Source organism: Hetaerina americana, unplaced genomic scaffold, assembly GCF_022747635.1.
Source record: "Hetaerina americana unplaced genomic scaffold, ioHetAmer1.1.p SCAF_25, whole genome shotgun sequence".
In the NCBI taxonomy this organism is placed as follows: Eukaryota; Metazoa; Arthropoda; class Insecta; order Odonata; family Calopterygidae; genus Hetaerina; species Hetaerina americana.
In genome coordinates this window covers 3324177-3341167 of record NW_027286819.1, presented here as the reverse complement: position 1 = coordinate 3341167, position 16991 = coordinate 3324177, and the positions used below count along the sequence as shown (strand labels likewise).

Genomic DNA, 16991 nt, shown 5'->3' with positions numbered 1-16991 from the left:
CGAGCACAGACACCCTTGGGGGTCACCCAAGGCCCCATCATTAGCCCGATTCTATTCTCTCTTGATTATTAAAGATTTGCCTGAATTGGCTCGGCGTTGTAATAATCAGCACTGCACCTGATATCCGGACTTCTGATTTTAAGCTGATTTGCATCTCTTCATCTGTTAGCGGATATAAATCAATGAGTAAAATACATCGATGAGAAAGGGGAAAAACGTCAAAGAATGAAAATAAACTGTCTTACTGTAAATTGAACGAAAAAAACAAACGAAATAATAATCGGGGTCCACCACTTGGTACATAAACTCAGAATTGATCAAAAATCAGCATTATGGGCGAACATGCCAAAGAAAGTTCAAAAAACCTTTTGAGGAACCATTGGCCATTATTACCTCACATGGTGACATTAGTCCCCAATGAAATGGAAAAATGACTTAAGTGCGTCAAAATCATTAATTTGACCCAAGAAAAGGGCATAATCTCTAATTCTTGGAATGCTGATAAAAGACCTCTTATTTTCCGACTTGGACTACTGATGCCCAATGCACTCAAGTTGCGCAGAAGAAAGAAAAACTTATCTCACAGGAGACAAAATCAAAGCAGTAAGACGTATGCACAACTTGAAGGAATGGGATAAAACACTTCTATGAATCAAACACTAAATTAAAATGGCTCAAATACAAGTAGGCGCTGCTTGTATCATATCCACTCCCACCTTTCAAATCTCTGACGCACCTTGTCCCAAAGCGCCCTTTTCGGCGATATCGATTACAGCGTCCAAAGGATATGCACGATCTGAGCAGAGCATTTAGACCTGCGCATTCCACTGCTCAACTCCTCTTGTAATTAATTAATCATTCCGGGCCGAATCATGTCGCGCATCTTACGTTATTCTTAACTCCTGGAAACATTTTTAAAACTAAACTCGTCTACATGGAGTCATATTTAAAGGAACGTATTTTAAATTAGTTATCTTCCCCTTATCTATTGTATCATGAGCTAACGCAGAATTGAGAGGGTTATGTTATGTTTAAGTAGATGATATTTTGCAGTTGAGCACTCGGCACCCAAATTGTCTCCAAATTCGTTACTGCTGTTTACTTTACTTTTCTAAAATAATATTACGTGTGACATACCTAAGTTGGTTATAGTTGTCTACAAATTTCTCAGAGTGTGTTTTAAGCATTGTAACTGTTCTATTTATTTTGCTTTCGTTATTTATTGAATTACCTTCTGCTTATTTATTGTAAATACTTTTCCTTCTATTGCATAACTTGTTGAGTGGATTTATTTGTGATGAAATAATGCAAACGCTATTTATAAATTATGATCAACCCATACTCTGTGGATTGTTCTCATTCATAACGAAGACCCCGAAATTCCTGCGATAGGAACCGACCAAGCCGTACCAAGGGCAAGTGCTAGGAATTATTAGCCATATATCCGTTAAATTGCAGGTATTGGTTCACATATGTATGCTTGAATGTGCAAGTAAATAAATGTATAGTTGTAGAAACATGTACATAGGCAAACATTCCTATCTATTCAGATTTACTCACTACAGAGGAAACTTCCATTGGGAAACACAAACAAAAGTCATTTCAAATATAAATGTTTTTTTAATGAATGCTTTTAAAAATGAAATCCTCATTTTGAAAAGAGAGCTCGTGCCTGAATCATTCTTCATTCGAGAGCGTCAAGTATTTATGTATTCCTTTTGTATTGCAGTCCCCCCGATGCTGTGGATCCCCCACCAGCTGGTCGGAGCCCCCCTGGCCTACAGCGTGACCCTGGAGTGCTTCACGGAGGCGCACCCCTCGTCCCTAAACTATTGGACTCGAGAGGACGGCCACATGATTCACGAGAGCCACAAGTATCGGGCCGAGAACGTCGTCGGAACACCGCCATATAAGACGCACATGAAACTCACCATTTCGAACATCCAGGAGAAGGACTACGGCACGTACAAGTGCGTGGCTAAAAACCCGCGCGGTGAGACGGACGGCACCATACGGCTATACAGTGAGTGTTCGGTGCATCGCCCGGCTGAGGGTGCCAAACCCTCGGTCGACATCCTATGGGTGGGACGGTTTTTTTTTGAGCTGATTCCGTATCTTTGAAATCCAGCGAGTAAATATCTTTTTAAATTCAGATATTTTTCAGGAAATTGCGTATTATAAAATCTTTCGTTTTTACTGTTTACTTATCTAGCAGTTCCTCACAAAGGCATTCGTCATTTTAAAGCTCAAAGTGCTTACTATGGCTTATAGTTGTCCTCGCAGATGAAAAATTTAATTCTTTAACAAAAATTTGCATCACAAGGTCGAACAAGGTTAGGTTGAACACATTCCAATAATAGTATTAGGTGACGAGAGGTATGATATTTTAAATATTTTATTGAATAAAATAACTTATTAACGTTCCACAATTATTTAATGATTGGTGCTTCCACGGGTGGCAAAGCTTAAGCTTTAATAGCGCCTTCTAGCCGTGGCCCTCTTGGAAATGACGCATGAGAAATATAACACCCTAAGATATATCATAAAAAATCGTGAAAACTGCTTTGGTAGTTCACATTCTGAGAAATGTTTACTTTCTGGTCTAATGTCTTTATCATACGGAATAACTGTTTGGGAAAGACATGAGACCAAGGGGGTTAGACACACATAGAAAAAGAATATGGGGTAGGGCGTATCTGAGGACGAGGCTCCCTCGATGGCAAGATATAAAGGGCATTAAGGGAACTGGCATGAAACTAGGCTTCGAGAGTGGACAACATTTCCTCGTGGCTACTAAAAGGTTAAGTAAAAGAGGGAGGAAGAGTTACTATGGACTAATTCGTAGATTCAATAAGGGAGAAACTTCGTCAGATCAACCGCTAGTTCCTATTCCAAAAAAGTGAAAAGGGAAAGGCAGAAAAATGTGAAGACAGAAAAAAAGTTTAATTTCGCCCAAAGCTTACATGGCTTTAAGTTATAGTTTTAGTTTCAGGGTGTGTTGACAGCCACGGTCATTTTGCAACACCAGCTTAAATGATTATCAATTTCATAATTATAAGTAAGAGAATGGAGAGCAAGGAAAAAGATTCCTTAAGTGATCATCAATGTTGGTCTAGGAAATGGAGAGGAACGTATCATGGTATCGTAAATAGAGAGGAACATAGAATGCAATGATGATTTTTTTGTCTTTTTCGAAGGTTTTTAAAACGTGTTTGATAGCAGGAAATGGATGAAGTCAATGAATAATAGCTGGAAATAAGAGTAGATTGGAGGGAGGGATATGAGACCGTGAAATATACAAATCTCAGGCTGCTCATGTCTGAGTGGCCGGATGAGCAGTCTTTGGAAGAGGTGATGTAAGGCAGGGGTTGTCCATTATCACCTGTGCTGTTCAACGTACATATGGAGGTAATTATTGAAAAGCTATGTAAACTGGAAGTAGGATTTAAGAATATACGAAAAAGAAAAAGGTTAATTAAGTAACAAAATAGGAGTTCATAAATAAGTGTAGATGGAACAATTTACGCATCACGCAAGTGCTTTGAACTAAAATTGTCGTCAAAGTAGTGGGACATTTGGAGAAAAATTGCAGTACCCAAAGAAGGCTTCACAAGAACGAGAGCATTGATCTTTCTCAACGCCTTTACTCAACATTGAGTAAAGGCGTTGAGAAAAAAATAAAAAGAAAAGGCTCCTCAAAACATTGATATGGAGCGTAGTTATGTACGGCGCGGAAACATGGCCATGGAAACAATCATAGGCGTAGATTATAGGCTTTGGAAACGTCGGTATGAAGAAGGATGGAGAAGGTGAAGTGGATAGAAAAGAAAACAGACGAGGAAGTGGTGGGTATGGTGTGGGGGGGGGGAGAGAGGACTGCTGGGAGACAGAAAGAGACAGGAAAGATGAATGAAAAGCATATTGATCGGAAGTGGGATGATAAGGATTGTGACACAGGGGAGAATGCACGAGGGCGGTTCAATAAGTACCCGTGTTAAAAATGAAGAAACCATTTTTTTAAACACATTTTTTTTTAATTTTTCAACAAAGTACCCTTTTAGTAAGATACACTTCTCCCAACGTTCCGGCCATTTTTTAACTCCTCCAAAAAATAGGATTTTTCGAACTCTCCAAAATACGCCTCTGTCTCGGCTTCCTCGTTTGAGCTAACTTTTTTTCCCGCGAGCCATTTCTTCATGTTAGGGAATAAGAAAAAGTCGCAGGGAGCCAGATCCGGTTAATTCGAGGGGTGCAGCAGCAATTCATAACGTATTTCATGCAGTTTGGCGGCGACAACTCCGGATGAATGTGCTGGTGCGTTATAGTAGTATAACATCACCTTCTATTTCGTCAAATGCGGCCGTGTCTCCTTCAATTTTTAGTCAAAGCGGTACAATAACTCACTGTGGTGTTTCCCAGTGACCGTCCTTCCTTTTTCTAAAAAAATCCATGAGGATGACGCCATTTGCATTCCAAAAAACCGTCGCCATGACCTTTCCGGCCGATCAGACCATCTTCGCCTTCTTTGGAGCAGATTCACCGGGAGAAATCCATTGTTTTCATTCTTGCTTAGTTTCTGTTGTGTAATGATGAATCCAGGTTTCATCAACAGTGATAACTCGACGCAAAAACACCTTCGGATCTCGCTTAAATTGCTTAAAACTCTGCTTCGAAGTTGGCATTTGGATCAGCTTGTTGAGCAATCGCGGCGCCCATCGGGCCGACAGTTTATTTACCTCCAACTTATCGTGTAAAAGATTAATTGCCGTTCCGGTCGACACACCTCCCTCGGCCTCTGCTACTTCGCGCACTTTCGTTCGTCGATCAGCGAGAATCATGGCGTGGCGCTTTTTGAATGATTTCCTCGGTAACCACGTCTGCCGGGCGTCCTGGTCGCTCCTCATCAAAAACATAAAAGGGAGATAGATTGCAGTACAGATACTCATTCTTTCCCCGAACAATCAGAAATCATAATGATAAGAAACCGAAGTCCCTTTAGAAATATTGAAAACATTGAATTTACAAGTTGGACCAAAGTTAAGCACTGCAAAGCTGTTAGGTATACTTTCAGGTGCATGTGTATGTTAGTTGGTAGCTTGAGTGTTTACATGTGTGTGGGGTGTAAGTGTTATTGTATGAATGTATGCCATGTTTTTTGTGGATGTATGAATTTGTGGTTCTTTCATGCGGTTTTTTTTCTTTTCTAAATTACGGGTGGTGTCCTAACACGCCACACGCCCTTGCGGCGGTTTGCGGGGTATTAAGTAGACGGTTTCTTTTCGGACCAATGACGTTGAAATCGTTACTTTAGCCGTTGCGTCCTAGGCGCTTGAGTAAATGTTTGTCTTTTTAGCTTTTAAATTCAACAATATGGCACCTGGTGCGCGGTAATGGTCTTTTTTGCTAGCGGAACCAATTTCACCTTTTTGTTTTGTACCACCTGGGTATGGTGGCACTCCATTGACTTCCGCGAATTAATTAACATTTATCGGCGATACTGAATACTGAATTGAAAGTCCACCCACTCACTCACATTCTGAGCTTCGCAATATTCGAGAAGAAATGCTTTTCCTTTTTTAGTAACGCGTGAGCCGCTTCTGAAGCTCACTTCCAGCCTACATTTTGTTGTAAGTTTCCCAGTTCGTGGATTATGTGCTGAATACTCTTAGTTCTGATGGAAATGTTTTCAATCAACCATCGGTTGGTAATGATTCGATTCTCTAGAATCAGTTGGTCAGCACGCTGCGCCCCTCCTGTGACTGGGATGGAAGATCGACCTCTGCCCCCACAGGCATCACTCTTTGCCGGACATACACCCAATGTTGTTCACCAGCACCAGTTCCGTTCATTATTAAAAAAGGCTCATGGATCTCCCAGACCATTTATTTCTCGGCAGCCGGAATCTTGATCACTGCACGCTATTTGTAACGTGAATCAGTGATAACCGCCGTTTTAACCCCACGCTGCCACGGCAGAACTTGCAACTTTGCACAACATCGAGGCGGAATGTCCAAATTGTGAGGAAAGAACTTCTTGTAAATGTATCTGTCTTAAATAAGAGGGCTGTAAACCCTCTTATTTAATATCTTTTCCCGAGATAACCAATTTGCTCGTATAATAACCCTGCCACTATTGCAAGAAATCTCAGGCGTCCTGTATATTTCCAAAAGTTTGTTTTGCATGCTCTCTTCTTGATTCAAGAGGCTCCCAACCTAATTCCTCCAGCATACCCATTGCAATTGTCCCTTTCTATGGTGCATTTCCCCGAGCAAATTTCAGTTCCTGAATTAATATTGCCTCAAAGAATCGCTAAATAATTTTGGCGTGTTCCAAATGAGACGTAACTTAGGCTAAGGTATCACCTCTCACACATTTTTCATATATCCCGTCCATTAAAGCATTACTTTTCATGACTAAGCAGCGTATAATTCCGATGTGTGTTCCGCAGTAAAGGTTTGATGACAGCATAAAACCTAAGCATGTGACATGTTTTGAGATGTTTTATTCGACCTTATTCCTTTTTGATTTTTCGTCCTCTAACTTATTTCTCATAATTCGAAACTACAATTGTGTTCATTTTCTGATGTTAACTTCTAGTTCACATTTCTTAAACCAATCTGATTTCTATTCTTAAGTCGTTGGAGAGTTACCCGCGCACTTGCGGTGTCCTTATTTCTCTGCAAATCAATATGTCGTCTGCATACAAGATGTGTTTTTACTAAAGTGAGAAGTAGGAGACCTTTAATCCTTCCCGGCGTCACTTAGGAAGTCACAACTGCCTCTAATTAATTACGGTTTGAAGCCAGTTATCCTTTTAGTCTCTTTCTCGATAATACTGTATATAAGTTTCTGTATAGATACCCCGTGAGGGGCTTTCTTGAAATCTAAAAATAAAGCGACCATTAGAGTACGTGTTTTCTAATCTCAATTTAAAGAAATCAATAATCAAAAGACTCGGATGTGTTTCCCTTGCTTTGCATGTCATTCACACTAGCTGGCTACGGAAAAGTATGTTACTTTTGTCGAGAAAGTCTATTATAACGCTAAAAGAATTATATTCTAAAAATTTTGCGTTATATTCATGGTAAGAAAAAGTCATTTTATTTAATACGATCCTACATGTCGCCGCTATGGTAGAGAGGGGGTCATGTGAGCTAGTTTTCAGTCACGAGGTATTGACAATTTTTCTTTTGACCTGTAAAAACAAGTTTTAAATAAGGTGCGGTAGGTTTGTTCAGTATTCTTGGTAAATTTTTTCCGAAAAGGGGTGTCGTTTGGTTCTATATTTTGGTGCTATTTTTGCATATCTTTTTGAGGATATATTAAGCGGTGTAGTAGTGTGTAAGAATCTTTTTTTCCCATTATATTTTTACAGCAGCTCTGAAAGCAATTGTTTTGAATATTGGACATTTTTACGCTGAATGCTAAAATTTTTACGAAAAAGGTTTTGCGAAAAATTGGTGTCGTTTTTCCTCAACATTATACGAGTTTTTGCTGCAGATTTTTAGTCTCCATTAAAATGCTGTCATGACTTTGTAAACTATTTTTAACATTCATGTAGATTTTTTCCTAAAATTCGCTTTCACTTCTTCCACATTGATTCCATATTGCCGTATTTTTGTCTTCATTTCGAATTCTCGGTACCATTATGCATAGGGAAATAAATGTCTCAGGGCGGTCGAACCTGAATATTTATAGTTCTATAAAAATATCTCCTAATGCTTCTTAACATTCTCTTCATTGGGTAACATACTGCTACGCCCTTCTCCTTAAGAACCTGTGCGGGCTTGGTTTTAATTTCTACAAATAAAGATTGCTTTTGGGTCTCTGATGCCTTCATTTATGTCAACATCTGTGATTTTGTCTCTGTTGTATCACTTGCAAAGACACCACATGTTGCTGATTAATCCAATAGTTCTAGGGTTTCGTCAGCGAACAAATTCAAAATTCACATGAATGGCGATATTTTTCCAGTCTTCCGGCGTAATGGTTTTTCGGATAAACTTTCGGCAGATTAAGGTCGCTGGCAAATACAAGTAAACTTTAGTTGCGCTTGGTGTAGGGTGCATTGATCAACGTGCTTTATGGACTATCTTCGTTGGCTCATGGGTTATTTTCATTGCACGTATATATTTATAAACCTCTATTATAACAATCCTTCACAAAACACCAAACACTTTTTATACCGTTATAAACGAACTAATTTACTCTAAGTTTACTGTAGCGAATAATTCTCCGTTAAATCTATTATGTTTTTATTTTCTGTGTGCGTTGAATCACATCGCAGTCTCCTATGTCTCCTGCGAATCAATTTTTTGTTCCTATGATAATGTCATTTGCACTGCTAAGTATTTGTTTTCTGTGCGATTTTTAGTTTTTATGCTTCGGCTATTTAATATGATCATATTTTTCTAAATATTTCACAATGTATATGCAGTTGTCTGGAATGGGTGTTCGCACAGTATGACTCTCTTTCATATTTAATGACCGAATACTGTATCTATATGCTCTAATCTCTTTCATTATATTTTATATTTATTATTTATATCCCCATGATAAGACATGGAGGCGCCCCGATCTAGGCCAGACGAAACATACTCCCCTTGTGCATTTGTGCATTCTACGCTTCACCTTCTGATTAAATTCGCTCCTAAACTGACCTTTTGACCGGTTGAGAATCTCGGGACAAGATTAAAGGACGGGCAGCATGTCAATAAAGTCCTCCCCAGAATCCACCGCAAGAATAGCCCATTCTATGATATTCCGTATTCGAAGTGATATATAATAGAAAGTAACCGAGAATTTAAATTTACTCGGACCCTAACACCTGTTTCACCTCGAATTTTAAGTTATTGAAAGAACTGTGAACTACTTCGGTTTTGATGTCCATAGTCTCCGTGTGCGAGACTTAGAGTCTATTCCAATATTTATACCATGGTATATCTCATAATCTCATAAGTTTTTCACACTCACAGCTGGGGGTCGGCTCTTCCTCGAGCCTATTGTGTTGTTTCTATGTTTTATTCTTCTAGCCAGATTTTGACACTGGACCCTTAGGTCTGCACCGTAATATTTGGCCCTTGGGCATCATTAATACCTTCGTCAAAAGCTTGAAAAATAGTGCTCGTATTACGAACAACCTTGTATACGGAAGTGTAAGATAAAATGAATAAATGGCTAAAAATAGGAATTGGGAACATAATGATATAGCACAACTATTTTGGATTGTATATTTGTGTTTACAATTGCTGTGAGACTAATCCTTGTAAATAGATCAGAATTTCATCGCAAACATTAGCATCCAGTGTGAATGGGTTCTATTCTTATTAAAACTAATCAAAGTAATCCTTAACTTAGCGTGTTTCTAATAAGTTATTTGTTGCCTAATATGTTGTTACTTTCACTCCGTTCTAATCACGGAAATATTTTAAATTGCTAATGCTAAGTAGTGATGTTAACATGAGTTAAATATTTAGTGTCGTCAGTTTCAACGGTGAGGAACTGAGGTGAGTTGTTGGTTAGGGAAATACCAAAATGTGGGCCGGCGTAGGTATCGGAAAAGTGAAGGACCACGGAGGCGAATTTAACACGGGTGACCTATGGAGTTGAAGAAAAGGGATTCCCGTTCTTCTCGCTTCCTTCTGAGGGAACCAAAGCAAATCAGCACTCTTTGGCCAGTTTGTGGCTTAGAGTGGGGGAGGAGAGAATTTGTTTCCTGTTTTTGACGAATTGGTGAAGCCGGTGGACTACGAGATGGCGGAAGTACGTTGTGAGCAGTGGCGAGGTCAGGTGTTGGCGGGAAGTGCCCACGGTGTAAGGATGGGGGTGGGACCGTAAGACCCGTGAAAAATAAATATTGGTGCCCCGCTATCCACGGATATGTTATATGGGAGCAGTTGATTCGAAAATCAAAGATTTAATTTTGATAAATTCTACGTTACCATTATAACTCTAAAATATTTTAATCCATGCTCATAATATTAATTGAAGGTATAAATGTCTGTACGCTTGTGAGACGAGCTTTTCTCTAACTAATTTGTGCACGTATTTCCCGAATATGTTTCAGCGAGTTCGGATCGTGATTAATGGCGAGCTGCTTAAACACCACAAGGACACTGATATAAAAGTTAGACGTCATAATGATAACACACTACACTTCGTATTATTAAAAAATAAATTGTTCGCCTATCACTCTCTTTTGGAGTGATTCTGATTGCTCATCACTCGTAGGAGAAATGACATCTTAAAGTATTCGGTTCTACGGCTGATTTCTCTAACCTTAATCTTATTTCCTTTGTCACTTCTGCTGATGTACGATATGGCTAACTTTCAACACCAACGCTAAATTGATCTTCTTCCAATTTATGCTAGTGATTTAATCTGTACTCCCTTTGCGTGTGATTTCCAACCTTCTACTTCTATTAGCGTAGCCCCGCTTCTGAGATAATCGTTCGTAGCAAAGATGAACAGATCTAGCTCATCTACGCTTCATCTGATTCGGCAATGTAACCAAAATTTGTGAGAATTCAATATACTAGCAGCATTATCTAACTGACGCCCCGTGTCCTCGATGCCGAAATAAAACTCGGGCATGAATTGTTCTCCCTGGGGTACTTCCTCTGACATTCTCGTCTCCCTTACTTTCTCCTGAGCAGAACTTATTTGCAAATAAAACCACATGACGATTAAACCGTCTTTATACCATTCTTGCGCCTTCAGGTCGATAAAAATATAATCTCTTGCGCCATGGTGATGTCGCTAAACAAGTCGTTATTCCAGTGCTAATAAATACCAGTTTTTTTAAAGCTTAAGTCTTTCATTGTGATAACAATATTATTATTACATGTTATAGTTTGTTGCCTCCACATCAACTTGATTCCTGCACCACAAAAGTAAGATAACATTTTCATGCATGCTTTTCCAAGTAATTGTTTCGAGGAACTTTTCAAGGGTTTTAATGAATCTATGATTCCACTAAGAAAGATCTCAGTCTGATTCAAGAAATGGATAAAACTCAGGCTAATTACCGTACATATTTTGAGATTAAGTTTGAATTTCCCATTAGTCATCCTCTGTCAAACTTTCTCTTGGATTTGTTAGATTTTGCATCAAGAGTTTTGTCTGAGAAATATCCCATTAAGTCGAGCATCACTTCCGCTGAACTGTTGCTTAACTAAACTGCTGATCCGTTAACTACATTTTTATGCTATCACATAATTTCTTAAACCGTCCTTCCTCATTCCACATCCTACGTTTCTACCGCTATGTGTAATGGATGGCACGGTTTATCCGCAATCACTTTTCCGAAAACAAACAAACCCAAGTTCATTATTATTTATCGCGAAATCTAATTTATGATTCTCATGACGTGAAAAACCTTGTGTATCGGGAAAGAGGATCTCGCCCGCACTTTTGCCCCAAGTCACGTACCGCCCCAGTGCGCATCCGTCAACATACCGCCCCTCCCCCAATTCATTTCACCGTATCTCTCCCCCTCCCCCTGCCAGCCCATGTTCTCTTTAACCTCCCGCACTCTCATTCACAACTGCTACTACAGCTATCTCCGCGTCCAGTATATTTTCCGTCGGCCATTCTTCATCTCTTTGGTTGCTGGCAACACTCATTCATAAATTCACAGAATTGTTTTCTCCGTCTTCGCCGCACTATCGAGTTGTTTTCTGACTCGTGGCATGAATACATTCCTCGGACACATATCTGTATGCATTTCACCATGACGCTGGGATTCTCATTCATATTAATTGTTTTCTATCAGTTTCAACAGTTTCTACGCGACGTTTTTCTTTAGTAGTTTCTTTTCGTGTACGCACACTTTTAATTGGGACATTATTTTCTCTTTGGATTGCTGTGCCAATGAATATGCATGAGCCATAAAAACCAATGCACACTTGCCTCCGTGTAGAACCTGGCATTCACTCGCGGGAAATTGGTTTAGTTTTTCAGATGTTGCCATCCTATTAAAATGGAATTATTTACTGCTCCTGTCAAAGCATGGATTAATGTTCATAATTACTTATCGAAAGTCGTAACTTTGCTGACGCAAACAAAGTTAATTTACCGAGCGGCGTTTTTTAAGTTAAAATTTCTATGGTATTTCCTGTGAATTAATCAAACATAAGCTGATTGGAAGAGGTTAAACTTCATACCTTATACAAATTTAGCATTTTTGCATACTAAGTGACTTAAATGTCACGGTATGAATCTTTTGGGCAAAAATTGGCCATTTATCAAAACTATGTTTACGCTTTATCGTCTCTCCTTTTGGGAAACAACGTGTGCACAGTTTTTAGCGACTCAGGACGTCTATCGAAACGCACACCAGAAATATTGAAACAAATAATAATGATTAAAACTGCTCATTTTCTGGGATGCCAAACTGCTCATATAGTTCGAGACCGTCAAATGAAGCAGGAACGATCAATGACGAAGCCTCTTCTTTCTCGCTTCAATGCTTGTCGCTCCAATGCCGCCAAGGAGGATTCGTCGTGTCGGCATCCTCTACTGCGAGCATCTTATCCTGGCTCCCGCAAATGTGGGACTTGCGCCCCCTGCAATTCAACCTACTTCTCTCGCGAATAGAGAGAGGTCAAGGGTCATGGTGGTTTGGGGAGAGGAGGGGCATCGAGTACCGTCCGCAGTCGATCTTTTATGCTGAACGAGTAATTTGGAGTCCGTGGCGAGGCGAAGTTCCGGCGCTCGGCGCCGAAAGGGACCGGGCTCGATTCAGCAGACGCCGCCGAAAAAAATGTGGCCATGATCTCCCTTCATCTGGAGTTAGCGCCGAGCGATAAGTCAGGCTCACCCTACGAGCACATCTCCCCACACCCACCCGGCCATCAATTCTTTGGCAGCCTCCTTTTCGCATCTCCTCATTTATTCGCAGCTCCAGAGATGCACAAGATGCCATGTATCCGGTGTCGTGCGCTGCGGAGGGGAAGGCGATGGGTGGGCGGGAGGAAGGGCGGGCTTTGAGTGTGGGGAGAAGCCCGAGGGGCCCACCGGTGACTTTTCGCCCCCTGTCATCCCTTCCACGGGAGGAGGCTCGTTCGTGATTCGGTCGAGAGGAGGGGGTCGTCTCCGAAAAAAGAACGTACTAAAAATGAGAAAAGAATACGTAATATCTGTCCCACTTTTAAAAATATGCGTGCCACTTTCAGGGTCCCGATTCAATAAAAAAAGCACGCTCTTTTTCGATGGAACAATGTTTTTTTCCAAAATGTCGGGATCGAATTCGCGATAGCCCGGTCGCATTGAATAGATTAGACTCAGGCAAAAACCGGTGGAGTCGTAGCAAAATGAAATGAGGCCGATATAAACCTTTACGATGGCATTAAACAACTCCGATCTCCAAAGCGCCAGCCATTCAAAATACTCCGCGCTCCAATGGCTTTAGATTTCGGTTTATGCTTTTGGCGCTTCCGAAATAAAGTTTCATGCATTAGAAAGATTTGAGTAAGTTAACTTTTACACATCAAATGAAGAACACAGTGTACTGTTCCACTGTTCTTTTATTGCGTGTATGTATGTACACTGTGTTCTTCATTTAATGAACATGAACCTCCACAAAGTTGAGCTGGTAACAATTGAATACCCTACTTTTAGGCCAAACAATATTGTACTCTTCCGTTTCAAATGTTTCGTAAAATGTGAGTATTAAGTTTGTTCCTCGGAGTACGCGGACAAATTGGACACTACTCATTCTAACACTTGAACCCCATGATTTTGACAATCTATGAAATGAAATGTGTATTTTATGATATTAGTTAAAATTATTTTTTCACTCTACCAATTAATATCAAAACTTTGAATCCCATTCAATGTTCTAGTAGCAGCAAATAATTAAATGCCAAAGTTTGTCCCGCTTAAACGGATTGTTAATGAATCTTTCCATCTCATATGGTCCTGCCTGAGAGGTGCAAATCTGATAATAAGACACATTTTAAACCTGAAACGTTTGCTGAACTTGACCCTAAGGCCAGGTACTTCCTTTTCAACCTCACCATTCGAATGTATTCCGGTTTTATGTTTGGCGGATCTTTAATCAAAAATGCTGCTAATATACACCAGGAAAATCCTCATTTTCTCATGAGTTTGAGTTCCACTCTTGGTCATTTTGACCGCGGAAATGTTTTGATTTCCGTTTTTGCAAGCGGTAAATTTACGCATGGAATATAATATTTACTGATAATTAATTCAATGATAACATACATTTGATGTTTAAAAGCACCCATTTTATTATTTTTTTAATTTACCATTGCATTATTGTCTACTTAAAATGCACAAATATAACACCAATTGCCACACGTAGTTTGTTAAAATCATTTTAATGGAAAATCTTTTGCAAAGAAAATATATAAAATCTGTTCGTATTGATATTTTCTTTTCGTATTTGTATTTTGTTTAAAATTAATCAGAACATTATGATTCCAAATTAATAACCTCGATAAATAAAACCCGATGCTCAAAATACCAATTTTTGTCTACTGACTTGTTGTCGTTGGGCTAATTGGCACACAATGTAAGAAATTAATAGATTTTCACGTTTTTCACCGTATTCAAACACCCGAAAATATTTACTATTTGGTATACATGTTATTCCTATGTGTTGTGACTTCAATATAATTCCACACAACACATGTATTTTTCCACTCTATGTACCTGAATTGGCATTGGTGATGATTTTGCCAGTCACGTTGCGATCCTTACTGATTTCATTCACTTCTCGCACATTTTTACCAGGTGTCTTCATGATGAATTCCGTCGTGCCAACAGTTATTCCACTGCCAATGAATTAGCGGAATCTTCTTCATTAGCACCAAAATACTATTTATTGCTCATTGGACCATTGTACCATATGCTACTGTCACGATTTTACAATTCAAAACTCGGCTGTCGGTCGGAGGAATGAATTATTTTTCCGGGACATCAATTATGATTATGATCATTGATATTATTGCAATGATGCAATTTACCGTGAGTTTTTATGGGAGAAATTACCTGAAGAAAGTTTAATGATATTTCCCCTGTAATTTCGGCACGAGTCTAAGTAACACATTCTTGAGATGATGATATTTGTCGAACAAAACTCTTCATTTCCTAGGTTGTCTACTGGTGTTATTCTGCCGTTTTTTGGTAATGTTTGCATTGGATATAGACATTGCTAGACTGACCATACCGCCGAACAACAATACTTTTCTTTGTCTCTCATTGAGAAACACAACCTTGACATCCGACACTCCAAAAAATCCTTCTTCAATTCCGTGTACTCCTTACTCCCTTCATTCCTATTCCGGCCCATCCCTCGCTTACCTTATGTTCTCCCCTCCATCACATTCATCAATATTCCACTGCTAATCGAATTCCCTGCATCCACCTCTTTTGCCTTCTTTGGATCTCTCCCAACATTCTCCTCTCTTCCTGACCATGCCTTTACTCATCTGCTTTCCATTCTGTCCGTTTCACCTCTTTCCATCCTGCTCTAAGCCCACATTTCGTAAGCCCGCAATCCACTCTTTTATTCTTTTTGCCTCTATGACTATTTTTATTCACCTGAGTAGTGTGAGATAAGGGCAGGTTGTGGATAAGTTCACTATCACTCCCATCTTCTCCTTTTTCTCCAATATTAATGCTACTTTATTAGCTCTTTCAAAAGCCTCTTAAAAATTTATGAAACAAATCCTCATTTTACTCCATAATCCTTATCATCAGTGACCTCATTACCTCTATTGCATTACGTGTGCCTCTTCCCTGCCTTAATCCTAACTGATCATCCCCTAAGCAATCATTTCCACCCTCCCTATCCTGTAATTGATGATCACGATTAACGCTTACGATATTTGCGAATTCAACTTAATTGTTCAATAGCTATCATCTATGGCTGCCCTTTCCTTTTTTTATAGAAACGGACACAAGTCTTCCTGCCAAATTCCTCCTTCATAAATGCTACGAAGAAACTCATTTAAACTATTCCTCCCGCATTTTTCGAACGCTTGTGTGTTTCCGCTGCAATGTTATCAACCCCCAAGGCCTTATTTGGTTCACTTGATGCCCCCTCTATGCTGCTATCCAGTGTGCCCAGAAGCATACTGTCCTCATATTCCTCGCACTTTCCTTCTATGCCAAAGCTTGCTGTCCTTTCTGATCATTCCCATACAGTTCATCCCAGTAATCCTTTCAAGTTCTCTCGAATCGTTTCTGGTTCCATTCCACGAATACGAGGACCCATTTAAAGGTATTTAGATATTAAATATATAAACTCTCAGAATTGTCAGTCAAATCATGCGATACATGGAGTAAATCTGCAGCTAATTTTGATAAATTACGTAGCATGTGAAAGCTGCTAATCAGCCGATGAAACGAGCTCTCGAATGCGAGTCTTCTGAACACTCGTTTTTCGCGTTCAGCGGTCATAGAACGAATCACCGTGAAGGGGCAAACAATTATTTGACAATTATATGTGCACATCAGAGTCTTTCGTACTCCTGAGTGTGTGAAAGTACCATTTGAAACATATGCCTGATGTCTTTCTGTATTCGAATGAAATGTTAGTAATTTTGTGAACTATACTAGAAAAATATTTTATTACTGGACTAGGGCTCAATATTCAAGCTCTGATCGTGATTTCAAATTGCACCAGTTCGTAATGAAGACAAATTAAGGGTAAGAACGCTGAAGAGTGGGAGAAAGGCCGAGTGTCATCTTGGAAATCACGTGTAAAAATGTTGAGGTGCAATTTAAAATAATTGTTTACTCATCGAATCAAGGCAAAAGTCCTCAAAGCTACAACTAGAATGAAACATGTGTTTCGTTAATTTTTTTATGCAAGGTTGTCTGGAGAAATCTGAATAATGGCTTCAAGATATCTAATCATAATCAAAACCAATGTAAAATTCTAATTAAACATTTATATCATCACTAGCTCTTAAAACTGAGTAAAATGAAATTAAGTGGGTTTAAACATGAAAGAATGGATG

At 39.4% G+C, this 16991-nt stretch overlaps 1 protein-coding gene across 4 annotated transcripts in view; it reads left to right on the top strand.

The window, feature by feature from the left end:
- The window catches only part of LOC139689564 (lachesin-like), an 846240-nt gene that overhangs the window by 772892 nt on the left and 56357 nt on the right, over positions 1–16991 (top strand). For all 4 annotated transcript variants that reach the window (XM_071586723.1, XM_071586722.1, XM_071586724.1 and 1 more), the window contains one exon: positions 1730–2023. In XM_071586723.1, coding sequence (XP_071442824.1) covers positions 1730–2023 — 294 coding nt within the window. The remainder of the gene's footprint in view (positions 1–1729; positions 2024–16991) is intronic.